Source organism: Zootoca vivipara, chromosome 6 (genome assembly GCF_963506605.1).
Source record: "Zootoca vivipara chromosome 6, rZooViv1.1, whole genome shotgun sequence".
Classification (NCBI taxonomy): Eukaryota; Metazoa; Chordata; class Lepidosauria; order Squamata; family Lacertidae; genus Zootoca; species Zootoca vivipara.
The window spans coordinates 18,821,162-18,847,883 of record NC_083281.1 but is presented as its reverse complement, the minus strand read 5'-3'; the positions used below and the strand labels follow the sequence as shown (position 1 = coordinate 18,847,883).

At 50.3% G+C, this 26,722-nt stretch overlaps 2 protein-coding genes across 2 annotated transcripts; both read right to left on the bottom strand.

The window, feature by feature from the left end:
- Positions 1-7,885: 7,885 nt before the first annotated feature.
- Positions 7,886-11,541, bottom strand: IRF2BP1 (interferon regulatory factor 2 binding protein 1). The gene has a single exon (XM_035120704.2). The coding sequence runs from the start codon at positions 11,226-11,228 to the stop codon at positions 9,420-9,422; it is 1,809 nt and encodes a 602-aa protein (XP_034976595.2). The 5' UTR covers positions 11,229-11,541; the 3' UTR covers positions 7,886-9,419.
- Positions 11,542-18,214: 6,673 nt separating this feature from the next.
- On the bottom strand, positions 18,215-23,037 carry MYPOP (Myb related transcription factor, partner of profilin). The gene is made up of 2 exons (XM_035119287.2): positions 22,187-23,037; positions 18,215-19,695 (listed from the first exon to the last, which is right to left on the bottom strand). Exons 1-2 carry the CDS (start codon positions 22,638-22,640, stop codon positions 19,013-19,015), a joined length of 1,137 nt encoding a protein of 378 aa, XP_034975178.2. The 5' UTR covers positions 22,641-23,037; the 3' UTR covers positions 18,215-19,012.
- Positions 23,038-26,722: the final 3,685 nt, after the last annotated feature.

Sequence of the window (26,722 nt, the reverse complement as noted above, 5' to 3'; positions counted from 1 at the left end):
CACATTAGTGTGTTGTGGGTGTGTTGCGTGAACGCTCCCCATGCTCCTCCCAGGGCTGGAAAGGGGTTAGTATAACCTCCGATTTGCTGGTAAAACTGAGTTACTGTGTCGTGAAATGAGGCGTGTCTAAAAAGTGTGCCATCAACCTGAAAAGGTTGGAAAGCTCTGGGTTTAGAGTGTCAGACTAGGACCTGGGAGATGATGTCCAAAAGATCAAGGGGCATATGCAGCTTCAAGTCCACATGTGCGGAGGAGCCCAGTTTCCTACTAAAAACACCCCAAAAGTATCAATAGCTTTATGTCCATCAACAACAAAAACTGATCTTGAAAATGCAACGCCAAGCATCTGGGTAAATATACACCCATGAAACTGGCTGGTTAGTTAACAGTATGTGAAATTTTGCTTTCAGTAGGTGAAATTCTGCTTTCGTCCCTTTGTTCATTTAACTTTTTATTTATTTACTATTGTTTTTATTAAAGATTTTCTTGGGTTAAAAGTACATACGTCCTCTCTTCAGATCATGAAGTCCTTCCTGCAGATCAGCTGTAATTGATGTGAGACTTTAATGTCTCACATTACAGCCACTGTTATCTGCGATTGTTGCTGTCATATTATCATGGATGAGCCGAATGATGAAAAAAAACCACCCAAAAACCCGTTACAGCATAAGGTTGGGGGAGAAGAGAGGATTCACCTTCCTTTTTCTTCTTAAAGTGGATGAGCACTTTAATCTACTTTAAATATTCAAATCAGTTCTGGGATGTATGTGTTAATTGTCTTATCCATGCCAGAGTGTTTGTTATCATCAACTGCTTTTGCATGTCAATGGCAATGCTCAAGGACGGGATTGGGATTATCACCATCCCGCTTTTCAGCATTTCGCTCCCTCCTGATTTCCTCACAAAGATAACAGAAGAACAGGGGTCCCCAAACTAAGGCCCGGGGGCCGGATGCGGCCCAATCGCCTTCTAAATCCGGACCACGGACGGTCCGGGAATCAGCATGTTTTTGCATGAGCAGAATGTGTCCTTTTATTTAAAATGCATCTCTGGGTTATTTGTGGGGCCTGCCTGGTGCTTTTACATGAGTAGAATGTGTCCTTTTATTTAAAATGCATCTCTGGGTTATTTGTGAGGCCTGCCTGGTGTTTTTACATGAGTAGAATGTGTGCTTTTGTTGAAAATGCATCTCTGGATTATTTGTGGGGCATAGGGATTCATTCATATATTTTTTTCAAAATATACTCCGGCCCCCCACAAGGTCTGAGAGACAGTGGACCGGCCCCCTGCTGAAAAAGTTTGCTGACCCCTGCACAAGAACATAAGAATTGTCTTGCTGGATCAGGCCTGTGACCCATCTAATCCAGCATCCTGTTCTCACAGTGGCCAGCCAAATGCCTGTAGGAAACCAGCAAGCAGGATTTGAGCACAGGGGCAACTCTCCCCTCCTGTGGTTTCCAGCAACTGGGATTCAAAAGCATTGCTGCTTCTGTCTGCAGAGACTGAGCATCATCGTCATTGGGGTTCGAAGCCACCCATAGCCCTCTCCTCCATGAATTTGTCCGGTCCTGTTTTAAAACCAAGGGTACTCAGGTCTGGTTTTCCTGACTGAGATGCAGTTCATTTTTAGCCTTTGGTCTTTCTTTTCATAGATGGCCTCAGGTGGCCTCAGTAGCCCGGAGTTCCTTCCATCAGCTTCGGCTCATGGCCCAGCTACGCCCCTATCTGGATAGGGATAGCCTCACTACTCTGGTAACCTAGATTACTGCAACGCGTTATATGTAGGGCTGCCTCTGAAGACGGTTCAGGAACTTCAGCAGGTGCTGAATTCAGCGGCCAGGTTGCTCACCGGAGCAAGACGGTTTGAACATATGACGCCGATCCTGCTCCAACTGCACTGGCTGCCAATTAGTTTCCGGGCCCAATTCTTTTTTTTATAACATAATCTTTATTAATTTTTTTTATCAAGATAATACAGAACATTCCATTCATGGTTATTTCAGATTCAAGTTTTCCATAAATTATACCATAAGTTCCACGAAAAAAGGTAACAAAAAAGAAAGGTGAGAAAAGGAAAAAAAAGGGGGGGGGGAGAAAAGGAAGGGGGAAGGAAATAAAAATAAATAAAAATAAAATAAAATAAAATAAAAAATATTGGTACTCCTTTCAAGTACATTTCTAATATTTTTATTCTTTGGCTTCCCTTCTTCTTCTTCTGCTTGTTACTTTTCTCATTTCCTTTAGTGTTGTTTCCTTCGCTTTCCAAATGTGAATTATAACTCATCTTTTACAAATGCAATTAATTTAAGCATGTACTGTTTTCTGTTACATAGTTTGTGACATAATAAAGTCTTTACAACCCTTATCATTGTTGTAGTCGTACGTCTCATATTTTACTTATTTCATATTGACTTGTTATACTTCGTGTAGCGTTGATTGTCTATAATGATTTTGAGTTAGTCTAGGGACCCAGGTGGTGCAGTGGGTTAAACCACTGAGCCTAGGGCTTGCTGATCAGAAGGTCGGCGGTTCGAATCCCTGTGATGGGGTGAGCTCCCGTTGCTTGGTCCCAGCTCCTGCCAACCTAGCAGTTCGAAAGCACGTCAAAATGCAAGTAGATAAATAGGAACCGCTACAGCGGGAAGGTAAACGGCGTTTCCATGTGTTGCTCTGGTTTGCCAGAAGCGGCTTTGTCATGCTGGCCACATGACCTGGAAGCTATACGCCGGCTCCCTTGGCCAATAATGCGAGATGAGCGCGCAACCCCAGAGTCGGTCACGACTGGACCTAATGGTCAGGGGTCCCTTTACCTTTTTACCTAGTCATACAGTTTATCAATGTATTTCCTAAATTTACTCCATTCTTTCAAGTAGGCTTTATTTCCTTGGCACCTGATCCTTGCCGTTAATTTAGCAATTTCAAAGTACTCGATCCTTCTACGCTGCCATTCCTCTATTGAGGGGAGTTGTTTTTGTTCCCATGTCTTAGCTATAAGTATCCTAGCTCCCGTAGTTGCATAGAGGAAGAATTTGTAGTCATTTTTATCTATGTCAGCTCCAACCATCCCCAATAGAAAGGCCTCTGGTGATTTTTTAAAAGTATATTGTAATATCTTTTTTAGCTCGTCGTAAATACTTTCCCAGAAAATCTTTACTTTATCGCATTTCCACCACATGTGGATAAAGTCTCCGTCTTCCCGTGTTCCAAAGTTTGTACCATTTTTCCAACTCTATATTATGTCCTACGTCAATAGCCCAATGGATCATCACAGATTTTACTTATTCATCTTTGGTATTCCATTCTAATAAAAATTCATAGATCTTAGATAACATTTTAATGTTAGATTGTAACACCCTCTTGTCCAATTCGGAAGCCCCACTTTGGAATCCAGTTTTCTTTTCACTCATGAAGATGTTATTCAATTGGTGATACTCCCACCACCCTGTCAGTCTATCCTTCAGATCCTCATAAGGTTTCAATTTAAGGATTTTTGTATTTTTATCTTCAATCAAAAGATCTCGGTATGTTAACCAGCGCTTATCGGTGTTTATTCTTTTAACTGAGTGCGCTTCTTGTGCTGATAACCACCAGGGTGTTTTCCGCTCCCACCAATCCTTGTACCTTCGCCAGACTTCGGGGCCCAATTCAAAGTGCTGGTTTTGACCTATAAAGCCTTAAACAGCTCAGGACCACAATACCTCAAGGACCGCCTCTTTCCATATGAACCTACGCAGACCCTGAGATCATCTTCTGAGGCCGTCCTTCATGTACCTCCTCTTCGAGAGGTCCGGAGGGTGGCAACACAAGAACAGGGCCTGCTCTGCAGTGGCTCCCCGTCTGTAGAATGCTCTCGCCAGGGGCATTCGCCTGGTGCCTTCATTATACACCTTTAGGCGTCAGGCAGAAACGTTCCCTTTTAACCAGGCCTTTGGCTGATCTGATTTACATCCTATGCCCTTTTAAAATGTGTTCTTGGGGGAGCCCTCTATTGGGTTGTTGTTTTTTATTTTTATAAGGTATTTTGTGGTTTTTATATCTTGATTTTATTCTGTGAACCGCCCTGAGACCCCTGGGTATAGGGCGGTATATAAATTCAAAAAAGAATAAACAAACAGCAACAGCAGATGCTCCCATCCACAGCAGCTGGCAGCCCTTGGTGGACTGTTCCCTTGTTGTGTTGTCCATCTCCTCCCCATAATCCCTTGGGCATGTGCACAGGTATTTCTGTACCTGTGCCTCCCCCCCCCCCCGGAAGTGTCCAAGAGCAAATGCCACCAGGTTGTCGTCGTTTAGTTTCCGTTAAGCCGATGGAAGTGTGTTGCTGAAGGGTAAGGCAACCAATTGCTGCTAGTCGCAGGGCCTCTGTTCTCCCTTCACTTTCCTCTCTTTTAAATCAGCACCAGTGAAGGCGGTGAAGGTCCTGTGTGAGTGCCTCGAGGCGGTTGGAGGATGGATGGCGGCTAACAGATTGAGATTGAATCCTGACAAGACAGAAGTACTGTTTGTGGGGGACAGGAGGCGAGCAGGTGTGGAGGACTCCCTGGTCCTGAATGGGGTAACTGTGCCCCTGAAAGACTTTTGAGAAGATTTTCCTGGGTTAAAAAGTAGTCTGCAAGGTGACATATCAGAATTTCAGCGCAACGACGTGTCCTGTCTAAAGAAGGGCCCTGGAGCTTGATCGGACCACTCTAGTCTCGCATCTTGTTCTCACAGTGGCCGATAGCTGCCAAGTCTCCCGTTTTTCGCGGAAAACCCCTGTCTTTAAACCCGTTTCCCGCTGTTATCCCGAATAGAGAAAAATCCCGTAAATCCCCCGGATTTCCTACCTGCCAGGGAGGCTCCTTCTGCGCATGTCTGGACATGCGTAGAAGCGACTTCTGGTGCCGCGCCCCGCTGCTGATCCCGGATTTTTCTTACCGGGAGTTGGAGGGTATGAACCAGATGCCCCACCCCACCCCCAAAGGAAATTAATATGAGTGCAAATCTCCCCGGGGATTCTCAGCAACTGGGAATAATAATAATAATAATAATAATAATAATAATAATAATAATAATAATTTATTATTTATACCCCGCCCATCTGGCCAGGTTCCCCCAGCCACTCTGGGCGGCTTCCAACAAAATATTAAAATATAGAAATCCATCAAACATTAAAAGCTTCCCTAAACAGGGCTGCCTTGAGATGCCTTCTAAAGGTCTGGTAATTGTTGTTCTCTTTGACCTCTGGTGGGAGGGCATTCCACAGGGTGGGTGCCACTACTGAGAAGGCCCTCTGCCTGGTTCCCTGCAACTTGGCTTCTCGCAACGAGGGAACCACCAGAAGGCCCTCGGTACTGGACCTTAGTGTCCGGGCAGAACGATGGGGGTGGAGACGCTCCTTCAGGTGAACTAATACCAGTGTACTGGGAGAAGCAAAGATCACCAGTGTGTCTTCAACATCAGCTTCGTTGGACTGATCATGTTGTGCGGATGCCTGATTATCATCTTCCAAAGCAACCACTTTCTACCCGCTCTGTGGAACGCCCGTCCATCAGATGTCAAGGAAATAAGCAGCTATCCTAATTTTAAAAGACATCTCAAGGCAGTCCTGTTTAGGGAAGCTTTTAATATTGAATGCTGTATTGTTTTAATACTCAATTGGGAGCCACCCAGAGTGGCTGGGGAGATTCAGCCAGATGGGCGGGGTATAAATAATAAATTATTATTATTATTACTCTATTCCAAACTTAAAAATGGAAAGCATAATGCTGGTGGTTAGCAAAAGAGGTTTAAAGACTCTCTCAAGGCAAATCTTTAAAAATGTAATATAAACACCAACAACTGGGAAACACTGGCCTGCGAGCGCTCCAGGTGGAGAACAGCCTTTACCAAAGGTGTCATGGGTTTTGAAGACACTTGAACTCAGGACACAAGGGAGAACCATGTTAAGAGGAAGGCAAGCTTGGCAAACCCTCACCGTGATTAACTCCTGCCCAGAAACCAATGTCCCTACTGTGGAAGGATGTGTGGATCCAGAATTGGCCTCCACAGTCACTTTAAAGACTGTTAAAACCGTGTTTATGGAAGACAATCTTACTTGGCTATGTAAAGGTAAAGGGACCCCTGACCATTAGGTCCAGTCGTGACAGACTCTGGGGTTGTGCGCTCATCTCACATTATTGGCCAAGGGAGCCGGTGTACAGCTTCCGGGTCATGTGGCCAGCATGACAAAGCCACTTCTGGCAAACCAGAGCAGCACATGGACACGCCGTTTACCTTCCTGCTATAGCGGTTCCTATTTATCTACTTGCATTTTGATGTGCTTTCAAACTGCTAGGTTGGCAGGAGCTGGGACCAAGCAATGGGAGCTCACCCCATCACAGGGATTCGAACCGCCGACCTTCTGATCAGCAAGCCCTAGGCTCAGTGGTTTAACCACAGCACCACCTGGGTCCCTCCAACTTGGCTATGAGTGATCACCAAAGAAGTAGTAGTTCATCTTCCAAGTGCCACACGACTGTTGGGTCCACTCTGCGCTATACGTTTGAAGTCCATTTGTCCTGGATGCTTGAGTTGAGAGTCCTGCATTGCAGGACCTCTTGAGTCCTCCAGCTGTTTTTGGACTACAATTCCCATCACCCCTGACCACTGGTCTTGCTAGCTAGGGGTGACACGAGCTGTAGTCTAAAAACACACGGAGACCCAAGTTTGGGAAACACCGGAGCAGATGACCCTTTTGGTCCTTCCGACTTCACAATCCTATGATTCTAGGAAATCACTATGATGCCACATTAAGCAGCCATGGCTTAACAGACAGGTCTTTGCCTCAAGGAACAGCCATGGCTTAAATCAAGCATAGGCAAACTCCGGCCCTCCAGATGTTTGGGACTACAACCCCCATCATCCCTGACCATTGGTCCTGTTAGCTAGGAATGATGGGAATTGTAGTCCCAAACATCTGGCGGGCCGGAGTTTGCCTATGCCTGGCTTAAACAGTCACCCTTAACCAACTACAGCTCCCTTGATCCTTTGCAAGAAGCCACGACTGTTTAAAGTGGTATGATACTGCTTTAGTCTATAGTGCAGACGGGACCTTTGGATTATTATTATTTTAGCAGAATATCCTGCCAACACACACTACATGCAATAACCAAGAACGGTGATAGTAGTAAATGGGAAAAAAAGATAAACAAGTTTATTGACAGAGACGAGTAAAAGAAATACAAATAAAAAACAAATTTTAACATTCTCTCTTTCCCCTCCCCGCGGTCTTAAATGTGGGAATCCAAACTGCCCCTGTCCTCTCTGCTTCTCCCCCCCCCCAAAAAAAAATCATGATCGCAACACAAATACAAGGTTGGCAGAACCATCTGCCCATGAGTGAAACCGATATAAAACCAGCTAGCTCCACTGCATCTTAAGTCATATCCCGGCGGGTGCTAGCCAACCCTCCCATGAAAACTCAATGATGTAGAACCACCTTCCTATGGAACACAGATCCCCCTCCACCCCCCAAAGGCCTCCATTCAGAGCGGGCAATAATCTGCTCAGGAGAATACTGCCCAGTCTCTGCAATGTTTTAATCTTGGTCGGGGCTAGGAATTAAAATGCAAACGGGGGATGTGTCACTCTGTCATTTTGCCATTTGCCAATTCAGGGATCTCTCCTGAGTGGCCTTTTTTAAAAAATGCTCTTTTTTATTTTTGGTGTGCATGCTTAAAATCTTTTGGTATGAAAAAATACCCTCCGCCCCCTCCAACAACAACAAAAATCTACACAAGAGGCACTTCTTCCATTTCCATCTCTCCCGATCATACCCCTAATTTTCTAGACCACCTCCCCACCCTCTGCCACCCCCTAAGATACGATTCCCACACAGCTTTCCTGCTTCCCACCCGCCCGCCCCCTTCCTGCCCAGAATGAGACAGTGTCCAAACTGGCTAGTTACAGAAATCTGGGACTCTATGTAAAACTGCACAGATTTAGAAACTGTCCTTATGTACACAATGTCCGGGGAGGAGTCGGGGTGGAGGGGCGCTAATGAGCTGGTGGAGAGACCTGTGGGTGGGGTGGGGTGAAAATGGGGCACGGCACCCAGGATTAAAGGACGCTCACAAAAAATTCGGGGTTGCAAGGCTGTTTGGTCCCGGAGCGAGAGGAACAGCAGGCATTCCACAGGGGGGGGGGAGTGTTTTAGTGGAGATCTGTTGTGTGTGTGTGTTGTCTGGGACAGTGTTTCTCAACCATTGTTCCGTGGCACACTAGTGTGCCGCGAGATGTTGCCTGGTGTGCCGTGGGAGAATTACTTTATATATAGTCAATATAGGCACAGAGTTAATTTTTTTAACATTTTCTAATGGTGGTGTGCCTCGTGATTTTTTTCATGAAACAAGTGTGCCTTTGCCCAAAAAAGGTTGAGAAACACTGGTCTGGGACACTTGGACTTCTGCAAACTCATCTTCATAGCTACCCAGGCGTGGGCTAAAGACCCTGACTTGGGGCTTGATTCCAGAGGGCTCAATACTGCCTACACGGACTGGCAGTGCCTGTTTCAGGCAGGGAGAGTCTCAAGCCTACCTGCAGATGCTGAAAGCGAGGTCATTCTGCATGCAAAGCAGGTGAGCTACGGCCCTTCCCCAAAGCGTGGCTGTTACCCATGCAAACAAAATGCCCCCTCCGTGTTTCGCAAAGAGCCTATCTCTGAAGACCAAGTCCGGGGCCTAACGCTCTCGCCTTCATGCCCTGCTTGTGAATTTCCTTTCAGCAACAAGGTGCTAGGCAAAGTGGACCATTGGCCTGAGAGTCTGGTGGCAGGGCAATTCCTAGGTGCTCCAGCAATAATCGGGCAGCACAGGTTCGCTCGTAAGGTAGGACACGGCACATGCACCCACTAGGCTCATACCGAGCTCCCAAGCCACCTCCTTAGCTGATAACCACACAACCTTGCCACATGCTTGAAAATCGGGTTCAGCCCTTTGCGGTGTGGCTACTCAGAGTCCTGCCTCTCCCACCCCCACCCCACCCGCTGGACTGTCCTGAACTCACACTCGCCTCCTAGCGGCTGGGGAAGTCCCTGAAACACATTAACAGTGAGATCCCAACTGTGCGGGATTTGCCCCACCCCCTTCCGCAGACACCCTGATTCCGACGCTGCCATATTCTTTTCCCCTGCCCTCCCTCCCCGCAAATTAACACCCACCCCGCCCCTTCCCAGACCCTCGTAGTAGGTTACATAGATGTGGCTTCATATATAAGCTTGCTATGGAAATATTATTTAAAAAATAGATTTATGTACAATGATCGCCCCAGTCCACGGCTGGCTGAAGAGGGTGTCAGGCGGGGAATAAGTTACTAATTCCAGTCACTGCCACGGCGGGTGGGAGAGGGTTTCGAAGGGTGCGCAGGCATCCCCTGGCCCAGAGGCTGCCCCCCATCTCTTTTCAGGGGTCGCGCTCCTTTTTTACTTTAACGTCTCCGGCTAAGATGGTGGCGATCTCGCCCTGCATGAAGGCCCAGGGGACATTGGATCCCACCAGGGGGCATTTCTCACCGCTGGGGCAATACACCTCTCCCGCGGCTCCTTGGGCTTTAATGAAATCCCGGGAGCAAGGGAAACAGAACTTGTGCCCGGGCACCGAGGGGCACTGGACAAAGTGGGTATCCTCCAGACGCTCATGGCAGATGGTGCAACACAGAGGGGCGCTGCTGGCAGCCCCCGAGGAATCAGGGGCGCTCTGCGTACCGCTGGGCTCAACTCCCCCAGAAGAGTGGGCCCCGGAGGAAGAGGAGGAGGAGGAGGTGGTGGTCGCTGGACCCGGCTCACCGTTTCGCGGGACCAGGCGGTGTTGCCCTGAGGCAGCGGGCGACGCCGGGCTGGCGCTGTTTTGCCGGGCGGTGGTGGAGTGGACCGGGTTGGCTTCCTTGGTCCCCAGTGTGTCGGCCACATTCTTGAGGGCCGTGATGGGTGAGGGGTCGTTCCGCAAGGAGCCTTCGGGCAAGGGACCCTGGCCGGCCGAGGCGGGCAGGTGGGCCATGCTCGACGGGTACAGGCCGCCCGACCCCTGGGGCAGCCAGTGTTGCCTCTGCTGCTGCTCCTCGCCGGTCAGCTTGCCGGCCAGCTCCCCCTCCGGCTCGGGAGAGGCCTTACGCCTCCGCATGACAGCCCGCGACGGGGGCACGGCCCTCAGCAGGAGGCTGGGCGGCATGGCGCAGTTGCCGTCCAGGAACTGCTGGGGAAGGGCATCGGGCGCCGGGGCCTCTCGGAAAAAGCGCACGCCTTCGGTGAAGAGCTCTCCAAGGAGCCGCCAGTCTCCGGTGCCGTGGCGCTTCTCGTACTCCAGGTACTTGTATCCTGACGAGATGACCTTGCCCGGGTCCTTGAGGCAGTCCTGGAACATCTGCTTGGCCACTCCGAGGACCCCGGCGTAGACGCTGCCCGAGCCGCACGGGTACTCAGTGAACAGCTTCATCTCGTACTCGTAGCCGGGCCGGGGGGCAGCGTCGAAGGCGAAGATCCTCCCCACCAGCGCGTGGTCCTTTTTGAAGCGCACGTTGAAGGGCGCACAGCCGTACAGCGCCAGCAGCTGCTCACGCACCGCCTTGGGCTTGCCGTGCCACTCCTCGGCCCGGCCGCGCATGGCCTCGTTCAGCTCGGCCAGGCACTCGGCGTTGCGCTGCTTCTCCTTCTCGTAGTCGGCGTAGGCCGCCCTCGCTGGCTTGGCCAGCTCTCCCAGGATGGGCGACCCCATGGCCAGAGAGGCCGCGCGGCCCCCCAGGCCTGACACGGCAGCCAGCAGGCCCTGGGGGGCTCCCATCAGCCCCTGGGGCACCAGGCTCGGTGGCACGGGGCCGATCAGTGCCCTCCTGGCAGTGGGGCTCTGCCGGCTGCCCTCGCCCTCATCAGAAGCACGTGCCAGGCCATTGGGCAGGCGGGGGCTGAGGGCGTAGTCGCCTCCTCCTCCACCACCGCCCGAAAGGCGTCCCCGCTCATATCTCTCCAGGGCCCCTGCGGCGGCGCTTTCCTTGGCGTGTTTGGAGCCCTGGGGCCCCGGCGAGCGCCCTTCTTGCAGGACGTGGTTCCTCTTGAGCTGCCTGGCCGTCTCGATGAGGAACTCGATGCGGTCGGCGCCCTCGAAATTGACGCATCCGCGGCACACGGCCTCGCTGAAGTCCCAGATCATGGCCCACGGCATCTTGGGCAGGTCGCACAAGTAGCACCATTGTCTGCGGGACGTCTGCACCGAAGACATCTTGGCGCCCCTCTGTCTGGCCGCCGCGCAGCAGACCCGGGATGGCGGCCTTGCCTGCCGGGGGTGGGGGCGAGGCTGGAGCTTGGAGCTGGGGGGGGGGGGCTATCGGGGCCTTGTTTGCACCTGTGCGCGCGAAGTGCAAGGGGGAGGGCGAGGATATCCAGTCCGGGAGGAAGAGGAGGAGGAGGGGAAGACGAAAAGAGGGGAGGGAGAAAAAAAAAAGCGGTGGTGGGGAGGGGGGAAATTCCCCTCTCTCGCCTGCCCTCTTACATGGAGAAACTTACATAACTCCGCTGCAAGGCCTGCTGGGAGATGTAGTCTTGCAGCCCAGCGGGAAGTTTGGGGGCGGAGTGGGGGGACGCGTGCAAGGAAGGGATCTGCGGTTGAGCCAATCCATCAGCGGGGAAAAGAGATCCTTGCAAGAAGTTGCAAATGGTGCGCATCGTGGGGACTGTTCAGAACTCTTCTGGATTTTTATATCGTCCCCATGGTATCCCAGGATCTGAAAGGATTCCAGTTATGCCATTTACGGGGTCATTTAAGGTTAGGTCGGCAAGCTTTCAAATCGCACAGAATTCTTCTCCAGGGTGAATTCCATGGACATGCCTACAATCCCCTCCAGCTATAAAACTGCACAAGTGCATCCAATTGGTTCCTGGTAATATATTTAATTGGGTTGCTCTATGGAGAAGCTACTGTCAGCAGCAAGAACAGACACACATAGATTGAGAAAGAAGCTTTGATTATCTTGCCTGTACATCTGGTCTGAAGTAGGAAGACTCAGGTCGCATGGGAGTCTTCTTCAGGTGGAAAGCCCATAATGATGGAGAGATGCCCACCTGCCACTAGTCCATAGAGCCCCGCGGAGCTGGCACACCCACCCAGATATCCATTGGGCAGATGGCGGGTTAGACTGGATGACCCTGGAGGTCCCTTCCAACTGTACAATTTTATGTTGAGTTTAGGAAAACCCAGGCGCCAGAGTTTTACCTTCACCAGAGTTTGGAAAAGGCCCAGTTAATTGCACCTACCCTCAATTTGGATAATAATATCCAGTCACATCCACGTGTCCCGCCCCGCCCCCCTGATTCTATTCCTACACTGTTTCCCCCGCATCTTTCTTCCCAGGGAAGAGCGTATCGAGGCCCTAAAGGGTTAATTCAGCTTTCCTGTGCCCAGGAAGTAGAAACTACGTTTCCCAAGATGCAGTGCGCCTCAGAAGCCCGGATGCTGTTGCGCATTTCCTGGGGCCCCCCTCCCCGCTTTCCTGTTTTTGCTCCGCGAGTCGCTCTCCATCCTTGTGCAGAGGATCATAGGTCCGCTTGAGGGGAGGTGCAGAGGGGGGTTCCCGACGGACGGAGCACAAAATTAAAAAAAAAGAAAGTGCAAAGCTCCCAGCCCAGGAGGAGGACGTGCGCGTGATGGGCACCTTGCAAAGCAACAGATGGGTGGGGGTGTGAAATTGGAAACAGGTGAAATCATTGCATTGCAGGGGGTTGGTCTAGATGACGCTGGGGGTCCCTTCCAGCTCTACGGTTCTGTATGATTGCTCCCCGCTATGGACTGCAAAAGCTGCAAATACTTTACAAATTTTGCAGAACACGGGCAGGCTCTCCTCATACGTAAGCTCAGCAACCCCACACACAGTGAGGGTGGAAATTTGAAACGCCAAACGCCTTGGGGGAGAAATGGAAAGGGATGCTTGTCTGTACCAATCCAGACAATGTCCCCAGTATGGAGAAATGCTCAGAAGTATATTTCAGGAAGCCGTGGGATCCTTCACACTTTAAAAAGGATGATGGGAAATCCAGTGCCGGATTAAACCCTCTGGAGGCCCCTAGGTAGTCAAAATCTCCTGGAGGGGAGCCCTTGCAAATTATATCCTAATACAGTACCGTACAGTACTTGGTTTTTCATTTTCCTTCAGGATCAAATCAATATTATTTTGATTCGTTGTTGCGGGGCCCCTAAAAATTGTGGGGCTCATAGGCTGGTGCCTACTCTGTCCGTCTGGTAATCTGGCACTGGAGAAACTGTCCAGTCGGAGGCTCAGGGTGGCAGAAATTTGGGTAGGTCCTTTGGGACACCTTGCCACTGGATCCGGGAAGTGATGGCATAGGCCAAGGATGAGAAACACCTTTCAGCCTGAGGGTCACATTCTTTTCTGAGAGGCACACGGCAGTGGTAGGCAGGGCCAAAGACAAAAGTGCGCAGGGCAATAGATGTAAATTTTGCCTTTGCAGAATAGGCTAGTTGCCCCCCCCAAAAAAATCAAACACCCCTCTCTACCTCCATCGCTGGGACAAGATCTGTTGTCTGTGCTTAAGGAGAAAGAGAGAGAGAGAGAGAGATAGCAGGGGAGCTGTATCCCAGGAATAATAATATAATAATTATAATAATTTATTATTTATACCCCGCCCATCTGGCTGGGTTTCCCCAGCCACTCTGGGCGGCTCCCAATAGAATATTAGAAACACAATAAAACATCAAACATTAAAAACTTCCCTAAACAGGGCTGGAAAATATTTTAGCTCAAGGGCCACATTCCCTTCTGTGCAACCTTGGGGGGGGGGCACATGACAATGGTGGGCGGAGCCAGAGCCAAATGTGGGCAGAACAATAAATGTGAATGCTGCCTTTGAACAGTAGGCTTTTTTCTACTTGCGCAAGCACACATCCCTCTCAATCCTTTATCCAGACAAGCATAGACAAAAGTGTCCAAACTTTTTTCAAAGAGGGCCAGATTTGATGAAATGGGGGACCAACCAAAGTTGTTGAGCTTTTTTTTGGATTTAAATAAAACCGGACTGGACTTTGGACAAGCCTGATTTAAGGGATCGCTCCCTCGGACCTCGTTGGGGCTCGGACTATATTTTGAAAAAAGAAAATGAACGAATTCCTATGCCCCACAAATAACCCAGAGATGCATTTGAAATAACCAGCACAGCTCTTTTCTAAGTGGGGAGGAACCCACAGAAAAGGTTATTATGCCCCAAGTTTTGCTTTGGCCTAATGCTGAACACCCCCCTTTCTGCTGGCATGTCATTTTAGAGCCGATACGCGGCAGGGGGCAGCAGGTTAAATGTGAAAAAACCCCTTGCTATATCTCTTTCTATAAATTACTTCAATAGATGGTAGGTTCCCTCTTGGCGCACAAAAATGGTGTAGGGGGGGTATGCTGGTTTTTTTTTGAGCTTCACATAACCATTCTGTGCAATGATAAGTTCAGTCATATCAGAAAGCTCCTGTATTCATTTCCTAAGCAGTCCTGGCCCACCCCCAGCACTTTCCTTGCTTTGAGTAATCCTACAGCGTGCATTCTTTAAAAGAGGCAAAATAGTGCGTTCCAGCTTTGAAGGTATATAATTTATGCTGGTTTGTTAACCTGCGTGTTCCATCCAATGCCTTCAGTAGCCCACTCTGTCTGGGAGAGAGATTCGAGTTTGTGAGTGGTGGCTTGTCAAGTAAGGTATTAGGAGGAAGACTTTAAAAAGTTTAAACATCTGGAAGCTCCTGCTTTTGTGTCCTGCATTGTGTTTTTAATATTTGGTTGAGAGCCGCCCAGATGGGCGGGGTTTAAATAAATAAATTTATTGTGATTATTATTATTATTATTATTATTATTATTATTATTATTATTATGCTATTTTGACCTGTGTTGCAAAGTTTCTTATATTCCTAAAACAGCACCTCCTCGTCTGAGGACCTTTTCTGAGGACCTCCACTGGCAAAGGCAGGTTCAGGGGTTTTGCCACATCTTCAGAATACTCCAAGGAAGCCCATTTGGCTAATGAAACAATCTGTGGCCTTTTAAACTATGTGAAGGGAGGGGGGGTTATTCTTTTTCTTTGCTACTGTATTATGTATTTTTATATTGCAAACCGCCCTGTGATCCTCAGATGAAGGCTTTAGAAATTTAATAAATATATTAACAAAAACAATAATAATGAATTAATTTAAGTCAACGTTTCAGCCTTTGCCAACCTGGTGCCTTCCAGGAGTTTTGGACTACAACTCCCATCAGCCAGTACAGTTGATGGGAGTTGTAGTCCTAAACATTCGGAGGGCACCAGATTGGTGAATGCTGTGCCGGGCAAAATTTTTTGAGTGTTTCTACGGTATAGAGCTTTTACTTTTATCAATAGGAGTATAGCATCTAGATCAGGGGAAGTAATAGTACCACTGTATTCTGCTCTGGTCAGACCTCACCTGGAATACTGTGTCCAGTTCTGGGCACCACAGTTCAAGAAGGATACTGACAAGCTGGAACGTGACCAGAGGAGGGCAACCAAAATGGTCAAAGGCCTGGAAACGATGCCTTATGAGGAACAGCTTAGGGAGCTGGGTATGTTTAGCCTGGAGAAGGTTAAGGGGTGATATGATAGCCATGTTCAAATACTGTATATTAAAGGATGTCATATAGAGGAGGGTGATAGGTTGTTTTTTGCTGCTCCAGAGAAGCGGACACAGAGCAATGGATTCAAACTACAAGAAAGAAGATTCCACCTATACATTAGGAAGAACTTCCTGACAGTAAGAGCTGTTTGGCAGTGGAATTTGATGATGTTTTGATGATGTTTCCTGCTTGGCAGGGGGTTGGGCTGGATGGCCATTGTGGTCTCTTCCAACTCTATGATTCTATGATTCCACTGCCTGCCCATTACTTTTATTATCTTATTTTTCAGTTGGTTTGCGTATCTAAGTTGTTTTGTGGGAGACTTTGATTTTTTTTTTATTTTTTAAAATTATAGGCTGGCATATAATTGGGGAGCTGCAGGTCAATGAATAATAATAATAATAATAATAATAATAATAATAATATCTGAATGAAACTGATAGGGGCAGGCATGTTGAAAATACGTAAGTACATAATGCACTAGGACTGTCCCTCTCCAATTCTTACTTTGAAACCAGCGTTTTGTGCAAAATAATTCCTACCGTAACTCAACTTCAACATGTTTAACTGGAACAGCTTGCTTGCTTGTCACTTCTTCCCTATCTCTCCTGTTTTCCCTGTCCTGAATTTCGGATTGTAGGCTCCTCTGGGGCAGGGACCTGCCCCCTTGGACTCTGTAAATCACTATGCCCTTTGATGAGGCGGTCCCAGTGGTTTTCAGGTCCCAGTGATTATTTTTTTTCCAGGGGTTGACTCGTCTATCTTATGCAGCCCAGACCTGTATCCTAGAGAAAGGACCTGAAAACATGGTCTTGCCATGTGACTTTCTGTGTTACCCTGTATGCTTCAGAGATTTTTTGGGTGGGGGTGGGACAGGAAGCAAAATGGACTCAGATTGCCTGTTGCTGCGCTTTAGTATCCAGAGGAATAGCCAGAGGAAAGGTGTTCACACAAACACATATGCAAGTTGTCTACGCTTCTGCCGTGGGGAGAGAGTGACCGTCTTCGTAAATGGCCAGCCAACCTAACAGATGTGGAGGCTAAGGAACAAAAAGCATGTTTTTGACCACCAGCCATCTCTCTGCCGGTCGAGTGAAGAGTTCTATCTAACTCAGAAGCCTGCAGATTTCCACACCAGCCCAAAACAAGTGTGCATTATACTGAAAACCTGGCCAATAAAAGAAAAAGTCACATGGGTGAGTGGATGGAAAGCTGAATTGCATTTGACAGACCAGAATTGGATCATGTTGACGTCGTCTGTTTAAAGCACCTGGTTTCACCCAAAGAATTCTGGGAACTGTAGTTCCCCACCAAAGCCACAGCTCCTGGCCCCCTTAATAAACTACAGTTCCCAGGATTCTCTGGAGAAGCAACCAATGTGACTCTCTGACTTTGTCTGGTAAACCTCATCTCCCACACCTGCCAAGTGTCCTGTAAGAAACAGGACACCCTCCCCCCCCCCGGTGTGAAATCGCAGTGGTCATTTTGGGTGCCTCGATCTCGCGCCCTCTTGTGCTGTGCTCTCACCCCGAAAAAAGCGTTTTCAGGGTGAGATCGCAGTGTGGGTCATATGACTTGCCTGGGAGCCCGTCCTGGAAGATGCGTGTCTGGGTTATTTTGTGTGAAAAAGTTGGTGAGGGGTCTGCATCTTGGCCAGTCTAAAACCAGAGGTTTCTACTCTCCCACATCTGTCCCAACTTCTGTTCAGTGACGGCGAGAGCTCAAGGACTGTTTCCAATAGAGGCCAAACACTCCAGGAGGTCTTGGGGGGCAGGTCTGGTCTGACATGTTGTGAACTGCCCTGAGATCTACGGTGTGAAGGGCGGATTACAGATTTTGATGATGGTGAAAATAATAATAATAATATCAATTGGTAGAGCACACACTCTTAATCTCACTCAAGTTCAAGCCCCACGTTGGGCAGAGGATTCCTGCACTGCAGGGGGTGGACTAGATGCCTCTTAGGGTCCTTCCAGCTCTATGTGGCCGGGCGAGGGGGGGGTAGGGTGCACAGCCTGGGGAGAGCCCCAGAGTCTGCATTTGGCTTGTGATGTAGAAGTTCTCCCACCCCTGGGATGATTATGACCGAAGGACCAGACACCACAGAGTGAAGAGAACCACATAACATCCTTTGCAGTTGTGTGTGCGCGTATGCAAGTGCTTTCTATATTATTAAGACCCCATTTTGTCCCTTAAATTGGTGAGAATGGAGTCCCCTTTTCCTTGTACTGTACAGTCATACCTCGGTTTAAGTACGCCTCAGTTTGAGTATTTTCAGTTTAAGTACTCCGCGGACCTGTCTGGAATGGATTAATCTACTTTCCATTACTTTCAATGGGAAAGTTCGCTGCAGGTTAAGTACGCTTCAGTTTAAGTACTCCATGGACCTTCTGGAACAGATTAATCCACTTTCCATTACTTTTAATGGGAAAGTTCGCTTCAGGTTAAGTACGCTTCAGGTTAAGTACAGACTTCCGGAACCAATTGTGTTTGTAAACCGAGGTACCACTGTATAAAGCTCTGCCCCAGAACTCATCTCTGCCCCCCCTGCCCCCCCGTCGCCGTTTCACGAACACAAGGGAGCTGTAGTACGAAAATAGTTTATTGAGCTTCCGCCGGGGACGGGACAGAGCAGAGGGAATGGCATGGCCGGAATGGCTTCTTCAACTATGCTGGGAAAGGCCGAGAGCTGCTTTTGGGCAACCTTGCCTCTGCCCCTCCACGTGGGGCTTTTCGGTCTAGGATGCTTTTGGCTTTTCAGGCACTGGGAAAGGGTTCAGAAAGAGGGGGGAGAAAGGGAAGTTGGTCTTTGTGGGGACAGGAGGCGGCAAAAATCCTCCCCACCCTGTATTCGCCCCTCCAAGAGTGTCTTAATGCAAAAAGCAATTGGGACTGGGGGGGGGGAGACACTGCCAAAGCTGGGGAGCTGGCAGAGGGGGTTTTTTGGGGGGAGGGTCTGTCCGATTTCCCCTTTTCTGGTTGGCTTTCCATCCTGGATTTCAGCCCAGGTGCCCGCAAAAAATGCATGATCCAGCCGCTGTGTGTTGCTCCTTGCAGGGTTGTTGACAAACACTCCTGGTCCCACTGCCTCTTTCAGGGCTGCAAAAACTGGGCGGTGAGGGCTGTTTCTCAAGCACTAACAGGCTACCCGGCATGGCCTGGGGAGCTGCCTTTGGCCTGGGGGGGTGTGGAGACCCGTTGCAACAAACACCACCGGGTCTGGGGGTGGCTCTGGACTGTGTTTTGCAAAGGAGCAAACAACCTTTGGAGATCCCTTTGGGGCAGAGCGTCGAGAGAAGTCATTCGGAGCCTTCCCCTCGCTGGGCACCTGCCCTATGTGGTCCCCCCCCCATAGGGGGCAGAGTCAGCACCAGGTCCTTGGCAGCGCTCACAAGTTCTTCCAGCGCCCCCTGCGTTTCCGAGTGGGGATCCCTTTCCTCCGCTTCTGGGGCGCAGGGGCCTGGCTTGGGGACGGCCCGCTTTTGGCCACAGGCTGGCCTTCCTCTGGTAAAGGACCCCCCTCGTCCTCACCCCTCTCTGGGGACGGCTCCTCCTTGGTGGCGAAGGTGCCCCTGGGCGGTGGGGTCTCCGAGGAAGGGGCTGGTGGCATGGGGCTCGGGCTCTCCCCCTGCGGGGGCAGAAGGCCGTTTGCCTGGGCCGGAAGGAGGGGCAGCAAAGCCGCCACCACGTCGGTGAGCCGTTCCAGGCCTTGCCGCAGGGTGTAGGTCAGCTCGCGGACGGCCTCGGCCGTCTCCCGCTGGGCCTGCAAGAAGTCCAGAGGGGGCTCGGCGGGCAAGTCGAGACGGGTGCGCCGGCGCCGCAGGGGTGGCGAGGCAGAGGGGCACGGGGTGCTGCCCAGCGGCTCTGCAGGTGAGTGCTCTGGGTGTGGCCTGCAGCCTAAGCTGGCCGGAGAAGGTGCCATTTGGATGATCTGCAGTGAGGCGGGCTGGGCCGAAGGGGGCGCCGGCGAGTCACGTTCTTTGGGCTTCAGTAGACCCCCATTCAGGGTGCAGCAGGAAGTCCGTGCAGAAGTCTCTGGGCTGCAGGAGAGGTTCCCCCTGGCTGGCATGTCTGCAGAGGGGGAGGGAAGCAGAAGATTGACATGGCTGGCACCTATAATCTAGGCACCACATGGTCCCTTAACTCTAGGTTATGGTCGCCACAACGTCTATTTACCAGTGGGTCAGACTGGATGACCCTTGGGACCCTTACAGTTCTACAATTCTATGATCTCAACTACCTTGCTTGACTGTGGCTTGCTCTCGCAACAATTCATGTGTCCCAGTATGCAAGGAGAAAGTCAGGAAGGGAAAGGTATTCACTAGGGAGCAAGGCAGAGGTTTTTAAACTGTGGCCACCAATCTAGTGACCAGAAACTGCCATGTGGTTGTCATTAGATCCACAGCAGTAGCAAAACACGCCTGGGGAATTTCGAACACAGTTCTTGGGGCCTGCTATTCCCCCATCACCAAGCTGCTGTTTTCCTCCAGCCGGCCCTTTCTGGGCCAGCAATGCGTGGGCAGATAGAGCCCTTTGCGGCCCTTACCTCTTTGGGTGGGTGAGCACAGACCTGAATTCTAACTCCGCGTTCTGAAAGATCTCTCTGCCTGCAGAATCTAGCTCCTCAGGGGAAAGGCAGGGCTAAAGCCCCTTTTCCCCACAGGCTAGCTTTCTGGGTGCAAGCTCCCTTCCACATGGCGGAGCATTCAGGCACGCAGCCCTCCCCTCCAGGAAGCTGCCTAGCCCCGGGAGGGCTGTGCTGAGTGCTAGTTCTGCCGCTGTGTTGCGGCTGGCTCTTCTTTCTCTCCTGCCTCCACACCTTCCCCAGCAGCCTCAAGGTTGCAGCTGGGGAACAAGTTGTGTAGGCATGGAGTTGGCAGCCGCAACTGGCCACTAGCCCACCTGAGAGTGGGCATGGGCTTTTCTCTTGGCACTTGTGGCCTGCGTCGAAAGGCGCCATGGCAGCCGGGAGCCAAGCGTGGGCTTTGATTGACAGCTGCAGAAGGCAAGAGCCGCCTTCCTGAGCTGCCCTGTTGCACAGCAATAACCCAGCTTCGTCCCGCTGTTTGCCTCTCCTGACCTGAAAGCACTTTGCTCCAGCCCCAGCGAGATTGGAGGCCAAGACGGTGACTCGGGGCTGAGGAAAATGCACTCTGCACATGCACAGAGACACCTGTTTCCTGGACATTGGCTCGCATATGCCCAAACTGATTCTCAGCATTGGAAGAAGGTTGCAGAGATAAACCACTGGCACGCTGGATGAAGCCAGGAAGCATGGATGTGGAGCTAAAATTGTGGCAAAACCCCCTTTTCTCTCCCCCCCCCCCCGCTTTCCTCCCTCCTTCAAACCTAGAGCAGGAATTTCCCAAAGTAGGAAAGAGAAAAGAATGTCATGGGTTCGAGCAAAAGATTCCTGCATTGCAGGGGGTTGGACTAGATGACCCTCGTGTTTGCTTACAACGTGACAATTCTGTTATTCTATGTCTCCGTTGTATCCCCACATCCCCTATTGATTTGGGGGAGACTTGAAAGGATAGTTCAGGTCAGGGGGCGTCAAGCGCAGGACTACCTCTCTCACAAAGCAGAGTTATATTTGCTTGCCTTCCAGCTTTCCCTGTTCTGTGCGCTTATCATGCCAATATAACTCCCTGCCATTTATTTGAACTTCGGTTCTGGAATCCAAGGCGTGGGTGGCGATGTGGAGATTAAAATAGCATCCCTTCGGGCCCCTCAAATCCCGGTTGGATGCCTGTTCCTCCATTCTTGGAGCAATTAGGTTTCTGAGCATGTGCAGAGTGCATTTCCTTCGCCATTTGGAGTACCATTCAGAATTTACGATGTTAGATTGGTACCGTCAAAGCATGCATTTAAAACACAAGGCTCCTCCCCTGAACACCAAGAATCCTGGGAACTGTAGTTTGTTATAAAGGCACTGGGAATTTTAGCTCTGTGAGTGATAAGAGATAGGGCCGTGAGCTTCTTCTCGCTTTCTTGTCCTTCCCTGCCCACCCCCAATGGCAAAGGCATTGGCCTGTCGCGTGCCTCTTTCTTAAAAACTAGAAGTGCTGCAAACTGAAATGAACTGACACCCTCTGCCACACCCAATCTGAAATCCCCGCCCCCAATTACTTCATACACCCCTAGACACATGGGGGTATCTGTGAAATGTAGGTGAAATCCTTAGTCCAAACTCAAGCAAAGGCAAACACAGACCACTGAATACATAACAATCTGCTTGCCGCTATCCAGCGGCGCTGAGGGTAAGGCACTCTGCACATGCTCAGAGGCACACACACGACTTCACATTGTGCCTCAAATCAAGCCCTTCTCAGTCCTCCAGCGCTTCGTCCATTTAGAAACCAGCTCCTGGCGGGCGGTATGTGGAGTTTTCAATTTTTTACCCCGTGCTGTCAGCGTGCCAACCCACATGTGGGCAAGCCTCAGGCCCTTACATTCTGCCAATCCGTCCTCCCCAAAGCCTTGGCAGAGCCGGGCCCCGGAGGCACCTGCTTCGGCTGCCCACATCTTCCCGCCGGAGGGATGGGGTGCGGCGGGGACTCACCTGCGCCATGCTCAGCCGCCAGCCGGTAACTGGGGGTGGCGAACCCCGGCGTGTTCTGCAAGGCGCCGGGTTCCACCCCGCCCGCCCCCATCATCACGCCGGGCCCCAGGATGGCGAAGATGGTCTCTTCCTCGGCCGAGAAGGTCTCGTCGCAGGCGCTGCCGGCCCCCTGCGTGGAGTGGGGCACCCTCGCCAGCTTCTCTTTGGTGCGGCGCTTGAAGTCATTCCAGCGCTTCTGCACCTCCTGCCCGGTCCGCTTCCAGCTGGTGATGCTGTTGATCTTGGCGGCGATGCCCTCCCACACCCTCCGCCGCTCGGCCACCGTCACCCGGCGGCTCTGGGTGCCGTACAGCTTGGCGTAGTTGGCACGAACCTCCTGGATCAGAATCTGGTTCTCCTCGTAGGAGAAGCGCGGCTTGCGGAGGCGGGTGATCTCCTCGCTCTCGCCAGACATCCCGGTGCCCTTCTTCTGCTGCTGCTGCTCCTGCAGATGCTACTTCCCACTGCCGGGCTCCTTCAAGCTCTGGGAAGCGGTTCTCTCGGGCAGTCAGTGCCCAGCTGGCACCTCTGCATGGACACCCTAGCCAAGGAGAGAGAGAGAGATGCCTGGCATCGCCCAGCAGATGCATTGGGCACCTTGCAAGTTTTGGGTGGGTGGGTGCCACAGCGCCACGGTGGCTGCCCAGCAGCTCTGCTTTTCGCAGGGGTGTCCCCAGGGGTGTCCCTCTTGCACAGGGCCCCCCCCCAAGCCTCCCCAGCTGGGAAGGGGTGTCCGGGGAGGGCTCCTCTTTGGGGGACTCTGCTCCCGCTCAGCTGCCTTGCTGCATTGAAATGCCTCCCCCGCTCCTCCCTCCGAGTTCCTCCTCCTGCTGCTGCTGCTGCTACCGGGCATGCGCATGGCTTCGCCGCACTCCCAGCAGGCCAAGGGGCTGCCTGGATGGTTGCCCCGGGCAACCGAGGCTTGTTGCCCGCCCTGCTCGCTCTTCTCGCAGGGCCTTGCAGAGCGGGAAGCAGGACCGCCCCAAAGGCTTCTGGGAATTCAGAAGCAATTGCACCCCCCCATATATATAGTGCTCCACCCCCTAAAAATATGTTTAGGGGTACTCTCATTTTGACTCAAGAAAATCACCATTTTACAGTTCAAATCGGGAAAAATAAATACAGTATATGGACAAAAGATTCACAAAATATTTAGGGGTATGCGTACCTCTGCGTCCCCCCAGGGGAAAAAAAGGACTGCATATATATATTGAAAATTAGAATGTATTTCTCTGAATGCCCAGCCCACTCGCAAGCACCTGAGACCGGGGGAGAGGCAAGCAATAAAGGGCACCCCTGATTTCAAAGTTATCCCGTATCCCGACCCCAGAATTTTACACACACACACACACACACACACACACTTAAGCTTTCAAAGCAAGCCGCATCACGAATGCGATGTGCAACCGCCTAAGTCAGAATCGGATCTTAAGATGGTTGTTTTTAATTCGGTTGTGCATCAGTTTTGTGTGTTAAAACAAGCAAGGAGGAAACGATAGCTCTCTGCCCTGAGGAGCTTACACTTGAAACATTAAATCCCTGCGTGGAAGGCAAGAAAGAAACGGGATTCGGCTACGGTCACATGGCTGGCATAAGGGACAGCAGAGAAGGATGCTTGTAAAATATAGCAGCCGTTGCTATTTTTGCACTTAAGCAGCAGTAACAAGGGGGCAGTGTTGCCTAGTAGTTAGAGCAGGTTAAAATTCCCTCTCGGCCATGAAGCCCACTGGCTGACATTGTGTGAGTTACATGCTCTCTTCCAGCCTGCTCAACCTGACAGGGTTGTTGTGAGGATCAAAGGTCGCCAACCTCTGCTCCTTGAGGAAAGAACAAAATAAAAATGCAAGTAAATTATTGGAATTAGCCATTGACAAAACAAAATTGTCCCCATTTTCCTGACAAGCAACTGAGGTACTACTGTTATAGGACTTGGCAGGGGGCAGGGGGTAAGACATCGAGCTATCAGGAATCCCTTCTATACCATAAGCTGCTGCTGCTATTATTATTATTATTATTATTATTATTATTATTATTATTATTATTATCATTATTATCATTATTATCATTATCATTATTATTCTATACAATATTGTTTTGTTTTGTTTTAGTTGAGAGGTTGTGGACCAGGGGTAGGCAACCTAAGGCCCGGGGGCCGGATGCGGCCCAATCGCCTTCTCAATCCAGCCTGCGGACAGTCCGGGAATCAGCATGTTTTTACATGAGTAGAATGTGTCCTTTTATTTAAAATGCATCTCTGGGTTATTTGTGGGGCATAGGAATTCATTCATTTTTTCCTCCAAAAATATAGTCCGGCCCACCACATGGCCTGAGGGACGGTGGAATGGCCCACGGCTGAAAAAGGTTGTTGACCCCTGTTGTGGACCATCCTTTCTTGGAGGTATTTAAGCAGAAGTTGGATGGCATTGCACAGGGTTGCACTAGATGACCCTTAGTGTCCCTTCCAATTCTACAATTCTATGATTCTACTAGCTGGCCCTGCCACACGTTGCTGTGGCTCAGTCTGTTAAATAGAGCCTCAGAGTCCCCCTTCAGACTCGCCTCACCTTCAGAGTCTCCCTGTTTTACACGTGTTATGTTTACAGAGGTGCATCCTTGTGACTCCCCCCACCCTGTTCCAACCCATTACCTATCCCCCCTCCTCCCACCCCAGCTCATGTGATTGGGCCCACCCTGTCCCGACCCATGACCTATCCTGCCTCCTCCTCCCCCCACCCTCTACCCAGGCAAGCCCCCACCTCCACTTGGCCTAGTCTGGAAAGCAGCCTAGTCTGCAAAGCCGAGCCGAGATGCTGTGGAGAGAGAAGCTTTCCTAGGTGCAGTACCAGTGTAGCCGTCACTAGAGGGCGCTGATTTGTAACCTCTCCTGTGCTCCCAGCATGCACTTTCATATGATTTGTGAGTTCTGAAACACGGGGTTTTATCTGGCGTAGGTGACACAGCTGTCTTAGCAAACTTTCCTATAGCCGTCAGACATTCACATGTGAAAATTTCACCTCAATCGGTCAAGCGGTTTTGGTGAAAAGTGGAAACCCACCCACTTTTACATTTACCAGTTTATATTTATAGATATATAGATGATGAATTATCACCCAACACTTATAAAATGCCTTTAAAAGAGAGAGAGAGAGAGAGAGAGAGAGAGAGAGAGAGAGAGAGAGAGAGAGAGAGAGAGAGGGAAAAGTGCTGTACTGTACAGTGGTACCTCGGGTTACAGACTCTTCAGGTTACAGACTCCGCTAACCCAGAAATAGTACCTTGAGTTAAGAACTTTGCTTCAGGATGAGAACAGAAGCCACACAGCGGCAGCCAGAGGCCCCATTAGCTAAAATGGTACCTCAGGTTAAGAATCGTTTCAGGTTAAGAATGGACCTCCGGAACGAATTAAGTTCGTAACCAGAGGTACCGCAGTACACATATGTAAAGGCAGGGCAATCCCTGGCTCACCATCTAAGGCAACATCTGCACCATACATGTAAAAGCTCTATTGGGCTTGCGGTTTGACTCTGTTGTTCTGAGCAACACGCACACAAACAAACACTCGTGCTGTGGCAGCGAAGAGAGCCACAAACGGGAATTGGTTGTGTATACCTGCTTCAATCCCCAGAACCCGGTACCATACCTAATGCAGACAAGACCTATAATTCAGCCATTAATCATCCATTTTGAGTAAATGGATTACAGTACCTCCAGCAAAAATATCCTCGACAGAAGCAAATGCCCTTCTCTTTTGCATTTCTTGAGACATTTAATCCTGTTCCTTTCAGCAAGGAAGGGGTCGCCTTATTACAGCAAAAACTGACTTGCTAAGACACCTAAGTGACTTTGCCTTACCCCTGGGATGGGTCATGGCCAGGGCCGGATTAAGGTTTGATGAGGCCCTAGGCTACTGAAGGTAATGGGGGCCTTTATATGTCCAGCTTGTCCTTTGTCAACAACAAATTGTCGCTGTTTTTTGTGTTGAATATATGCTATATGGTAATTCATGGACCTAATAGGTACCTAAAGCCATTTGTACATGTTGCCATGGAACCAGTCCATGCAGAATGTAGGCACCCTATACAGTATAACCTACGTAAACTTCAGGTTGCAAAAGCAGCAAACCCGGAAGTATTTTTCCGGGTTTCGCTGCTCACACACACACAGAATATATAAAAGGTAACAGTAAAGGGGCCCCTGACCATCAGGTCCAGTCGTGTCCGACTCGGGTTGCGGCACTCATCTCGCTCTATAGGCCGAGGGAGCCAGCGTTTGTCCGCAGACAGCTTCCGGGTCATGTGGCCAGCATGACAAAGCTGCTTCTGGTGAACCAGAGCAGCGCACGGAAACGCCATTTACCTTCCCGTCGGAGCGGTCCCTATTTATCTACTTGCACTTAGATGTGCTTTCAAACTGCTAGGTGGGCAGGAGCAGGGACCGAGCAGCGGGAGCTCACCCCATTGCAGGGATTCGAACCGGCGACCTTCTGATCAGCAAGCC